The sequence below is a fragment of the Psammomys obesus genome, unplaced genomic scaffold (genome assembly GCF_907164565.1).
Source record: "Psammomys obesus unplaced genomic scaffold, mPsaObe1.curated_primary_1811, whole genome shotgun sequence".
In the NCBI taxonomy this organism is placed as follows: domain Eukaryota; kingdom Metazoa; phylum Chordata; class Mammalia; order Rodentia; family Muridae; genus Psammomys; species Psammomys obesus.
In genome coordinates, this window is record NW_026585687.1 from 3,553,406 (window position 1) to 3,559,638 (window position 6,233).

The following is a 6,233-nucleotide window of genomic DNA, read 5'->3' on the forward strand; positions in this document are numbered from 1 at the left end:
TCCACCTCTATTATCATTTATTTCTTCTGAGGTAATGTGACTTTTGAAACTCAGAATTAAGAACAGAGTAACCTTCGGCAAAACTTTGCCAATGAATATCATATTTTAGTCACAACCAAGCTATTTCAAATGGTTTAAGAACAAAGCTTCTGCTATAATACAAAAAAAAAAAATCACTGTAAACAAACGATATTACTTTCAACATGCTAATAAAAAGCAAGAAGTATAATACAATAAATCTTATAATTAACTATAAATGCATATCATAGAACAAGATAGATTACACATATTTATATACATATACAAAAATGCTTGCACTTATTTAAACAATGACATGGATATTAAAAAATTTCTTCTGGTACTTTATACAGTAAATTTTGATTTTAATAAAACCCATGTAGCAAGGTAGGAGCTTTTCCTTTTCTTCTGTTGAATTTTGTTTGTTTCTGCTCATATGTGGGAATGTCAATTGCCTTACTCATTAAAGAAGAGTTAAATGTTGAGTCAGGCTTGAAATCCTAATATGAAACTCAGTGAGTGGGAAAAACAGCATTCTTTTGCAGGGAGGAGCGGCTTGAGTCAAGGGCCGAAGAGAATTGGAGACAAGCTGGCCTTTGATCATTATCTTGCTTAGTTTCCACATTGTAAATTGCATGCAACCTGTGGAGCTATTTGGCTGAATACTGGTCTGTTCTAGCCCTTGAACATTCTCTTCTGGAAGATAGGGTCCTACTCTGCCTAGCTAGTCAGTACTACAAAGGAAAAGGGTGACTATACACTTGTGTAGGTCCTGGGTCATCTCTAGATCTCATCTGATGGCATTCACGCAAAGGGCCATGTTAGGGTGACTGATGACTATTTGCTAATTTTAAAGCTATATTTAAAACCTGGGCTCAAAAGTCTAGCTCATAGCCTTTGTAACCCTTTTTATTTGAGGAGGAAAGAAATCTTGATTTCATACTTAGTTTTATAGTTCAGAACCACAAATAGTCTCCATTTGGTGGTGAGTGGTCAAAAAAAAAAACCCTGTGGGTTAGTTCACAGTTATAAACTGAAGTTTGAACACTTAAAATGTTGAATAATAGGGCTTATTAGGGTTTAATAGGGTTTATTATATAGATATAATTATTTGTAAGTTATTAATAGGAAAATATTTTTTATTGTGGCTTTGGAAAAAAACACCTGTTAGGGAAATTCTTTTCATTATTCTGCACTGGAGACAGGCTTGAATTATTCTTTACTGATTTCGTCTCCTTTTTCTGGCAAGGAAGCTTTCTTCTTGGGCATGTAAGTCATACTAGACAAAGAATGCTTTCTAAATGTAGACAGCCTTCTCCTAAAGTTTCCACCTGAAAAGAAATACAGCAGAGGGTCAAAGCAACAATTTGATGCAGCTAGAGATAAGGTTATGACCACTGACTTCTGCATCCTAAGGACAGAGTCACAGGGTCTGGTTTCACTGTGTAAAAACTGAAGGTGGATAGTTCTTTGAATATGATATGGCATGAAGCTGATTAAAAAGGCAGCTGTCACAACTATGATCATTCCTATAGCCTTTCTACGACTTGGCAAATTTTTCTTCATTGAATTTTTTAGTAAGGTCAGAATGATCATAGTGTAACAGACGATTATGATGACAAAGGGGATGATGAAACCAAAGAATAATGACACATAGTGCAAGACCAAAACATATTTTTTAGCTTGATTGTCCCGTGGAGGCTCAAAGCATTTAGTATTGTTTTTCTCGTCTTGGTAGGATTTGTACATTAAAAATGGAGAACTAGTCAAAATCACAAAAATCCAAATTCCAACACACACCAACCTAGCTTTTTTTTGTGTAACCAAATTAATGTTCTGGACTGGAAAAACAATTGCAACACACCGGAAAAAGCTCATGGCTGTCATAAAGAAGATGCTACAATAGAGGTTAACATATAAGGCATAGGTGGTGAGGCGGCACAAAATGTCACCAAAGAGCCACTTGCCTTTATGAACATAATAGATCACACGAAAGGGCAATGTGCATACACAGAGTAGATCTGCTATAGCTAGATTAATCATGTATACTTGGAAGGCTGACTTCTCATGATATGTTTTTATGAGGACATAGAGCACGAAGCCGTTGCCGAAGAAACCTACAACAGATATCATAGAGTACATTGTGGAGTACACTTGATTGCGGAACTCATCAATTGTGTTATGGCATGTGTTATTACTGATAGCAGATACTGTCACATTTTCAGCTGCATCCATGTTCTCCAGGAATGTCTGCTTGGTGCCTACAACATATAAAAAAGATCTTGTCCATTAAACTAAATCTTTACAGTATAGTGCACTATACATTTTCCATGCAATTAAAAATTAATAGATTTTGATTATTCTTTGAAAATTTAATATGTATACACGACGTGGTTTGATCATGTCCAGCTTCATCTCAAAGCCTCACCCAGCATGTCTCTCTCCCAACTTCATGTCCTTTCTCCTTTTAAAAAATAATCCCCTGAGTCCAATTAGCGCTGTTCACATGCACATCCACTCCAGCTGAAAACAATTGCTGTCAGGTTATGAGGACAGAGTCAGTTGAACTTTGCCCCCAGGAAAAAGGTTTTGGTCCTCCAGACATGCAGAAAACTTTTCTCCCCTTTTCCATCTATGTTTCCTTGACAGACTCCATATATATACTTTTTCTTAACCCCCAAACCTAGGTTAAAACATCCCCCTCATATGGTAGATTGTACTGTTCTAAAATTTTCCTTCAAATGAATTTATAATTTTTCGTGAATAGAAAAAACTTTAAATAAACGAGTTTTGCATATATGAGTATGTATGCATGTATCATCATCATCTAATTATCAATGTATTGCTTACAAGAGCTTTAAGTTCAGTTAGAGACTAAAATCTGCACAGAAACACTTGCTTTCTCCTAAAAGAGAATTTCTAGATGCCATCTTCTGGATGCAGGTCATACCTAGGAAAAGGGATCTAAGTCACGTTGGTGAAACTCATTCCTGTGGGAGAGATTCTTAATCCTGATTAAGCTCTTTTAGAACCATAGAACCCTGCAGCAGGAGAAACCTAGTGGCTGGACAGTTATAATAATGATGAGAGAAAAGTTCCAGAGAGGTGAAATTTACAGTGGAAAAAAATCGGTACCATAATTTAAGGCTCCAAGGAATGATGTGGTATTTTTAATTGGAATATACTTGTTGGGTGAGGAAATTGCTGTAGCTGTTCATTCCTGTTCTTTTATCAGACTTGTACTAAAAGCTTTGAGTTGAGCCATACACAGTTCTTTCATAGCAAAAGATTATTGTTTGGTCTAATCAAGTCCATCCAGGCAGCTATTGACCTCTGATTAGAAATAGCAAGGGATGAGATAGCATAGATGTAGTGATTTCTGTCCTTTTATTTACTTATCAAAGTGGAAGTGATTCAATATTTAGTCTCATAATTATTTGTTGACTTTTATTTAGCTCTTGATTTCTGGTACACAAGGTGTCTGGAAGAATGCTGGAGTGTTCAAGAGCTATCAGTATGGGATAAGACAGATCTTGTCCACAGAGTGGAGATATGGACACAGACAGCTCTGGTAGTTGTTCCAGGTGGGATACAATGTGCCAGATTTCCCACCAAGAACAGTTTCGCCTGTGGTTCATGATATGTTATTCATCATCTTGCCATTCCAGCTGTTTATATTTTTCTAGCATTTAAAATTCCATTTCCTGGCCATCCTACCAAAAGCAATCTACAGATTCAATGCAATTCCCATCAAAATACCGAAACAATTCTTTATAAAACTTGAAAAAAAAAAGCAATTCTCAATTTCATATGGAAAAACAAATAACCCAGAATTGCTGAAACAACTGTGATAATAAAAAGATCTTCTGGAGGTATCTCCAGTCCTGACCTCAAGCTGTACTATAGTACAACAGTAATAAAAACTGCACGGTACTGGCATAGAAACAACTGGTGGATCAATGGAACTGAATAGAAGATCCAGAAATAAACACACACACCTGTGGATACTTGAGTTTTTGACAAAGATACCAAAACCATTACAATGGAAAAAAATAACATCTTCATCAAACGGTGCTTGTCTAACTGGATGTCTACATGTAGAAAAATGCAAACAGATCCATTTTTTATCACCCAGCACAAAACTAAAGTCCAAGTGGATCAAAGATCTCAACAAAAAATGAGACACACTGAACCTGTTAAAGAAAAAGTGGGGAAGAGCCTTGAATTCATTGGTACAGGAGACAACTTCCTGAACAGAACACCAACAGCATAGGCTCTAAGATCAACAATCAATAAATGGGACCTCATGAAATTGAAAAGCTTCTGTAAAGCAAAGGACACTGTTGTCAGAACAAAATGACAGCCTACAGACTGGAAATGATCTTCACCAGCCCTACATCTGACAGAGAGCTTAACATCCAGAATATATAAAGAACTCAAAAGTCAAACAGAAAAAACAACAACAAGTAATCCGATTAAAAAATGGGGTACAGAGGTAAATAGAGAATTCTCAAAAGAGGAATATAGAATGGCAGAGAAACATTTAAAGAAATGGCCAACGTCCTTAGTCATCAGGAAAATGCAAATGAAAACAACCCTGAGATTCCACCTTACACCCATCAGAATTGCTAAGATAAAAATCTCAAGAGAGACCCATACTCCAACCAAGTACTAGGCATGGAGACAACCTAGAACCCCTGCACAGATGTAGCCCATGGCAGTTCAGTACCCACGTGGGTTCCATTGTGATAGGAACAGGGACTGTCTCTGACATGAACTGATTGGCCTGCTCTTTAATTACTTCCCCCTGAGGGGGAAGCAGCATTACCAGGCCACAGAAGATGACAGTGCAGCCACTCCTGATGAGATCTGATAGACAAAGATCAGAAGGAAGGAAAGGAGGACCTCCCCTATCAGTGGACTTGGGGAGGGGCATTCGTGAAGAAGGGGGGGGTACAAAATGAATAAAGATACAAAATAAATAAAGATACAAAATGAATAAAGATACAAGATGAATAACGTGTAAAAAGAAGATGAAATAAAACATATTTTATATTTGTAAAAAAAAAAATCTCAAGAGACAACACATGCTGGAAGGGTTGTGGAGAAAGGGCAACCCTCCTCCATTGCTGGTGGGAATGTAAACTTGTATAACTACTTTGGAAATCAATCTGACACTTTCTCAGAAAATTAGGAATAGTATTGCCTCAAGATCCAGCTGTACCACTCCTGAGCATATGTCTGAATGATTTTCAACCATACAGCTAAGACATTTGCTCAACTATGTTCAAAGCAGCTTTATTTATAATAGCAGAATCTGGAAACAACCTAGATTTTCCTTAACCAAAGAATGTATACAAAAATCGTGGTACATTTACACAATGGAATACTACTCTGCAATTTAAAAAAAAAAAAAAAAGGAAATCATGAAATTTTCAGGCAAATGGTGGGAACTAGAAAAGATCATCCTGAGTGAGGTATCCCAGGAGCAGAAAGACATTCGTGGAATATGTTCATTTATAAGTGGATATTAGACATATAATACAGGATAATCATACTAAAATCTGTACACCTATAGAAGCTAAGCAAGAAGGAGGACCCTGGGTAAGATGGTCATTCCTCTTTCAGAAAGGCAAATGGGATAGACATCAGAAGCAGGAGAAGACAGGGAACAGGTCAGGAACCTACCACAGAGGGCCTCTGAAAGACTACCCAGCAGGGTATCCAAGCAGATGCTGAGACTCATAGCCAAACTTTGGGCAGAGTACAGAGAATCTTATGAAAGAAGGAGGAGATAGAAAGACCTGGAGGGGACAGGAGTTCCACAAGGAGACTAACAAGGCCAAAAAAATCTGGGCCCAGGTGGGCTTGCAGAGACTGATGCTCCAACCACGGACAATGCATGGAAAGGACCTAGATCCCCTGCACAGATGTAGCCTATAGGTAACTCAGTCTCTATATGGTTCCCTAGTAAGGAGAGCAGGGATTGTCTCTAATATATACTCAGTGTCAGTTCTTTGATCACCTCCCCCTGGGGGGCCAACCTTGCCAGGCCAGAAAGGCAGAGGATGCAGCCAGTTTTGATGAGACCTGATGGCCAGGGTCAGATGGAAGGGGAGGGGGACCTCCCCTATTACTGTACTTGAGGAGTGGCATAGGAGGAGAAGAAGGAGGAAAGGTAGGACTGGGAGGAGATGAGGGAGTAGGCTACAGAT

General features: G+C 38.1%; 1 protein-coding gene across 1 annotated transcript; it reads right to left on the bottom strand.

Moving 5' to 3' along the window:
• Positions 1-1,210: 1,210 nt before the first annotated feature.
• On the bottom strand, positions 1,211-2,286 carry Cysltr1 (cysteinyl leukotriene receptor 1). Its single transcript, XM_055592764.1, has one exon. It carries the CDS (start codon positions 2,251-2,253, stop codon positions 1,231-1,233), a length of 1,023 nt encoding a protein of 340 aa, XP_055448739.1. The 5' UTR covers positions 2,254-2,286; the 3' UTR covers positions 1,211-1,230.
• Between the last annotated feature and the right edge of the window lie 3,947 nt (positions 2,287-6,233).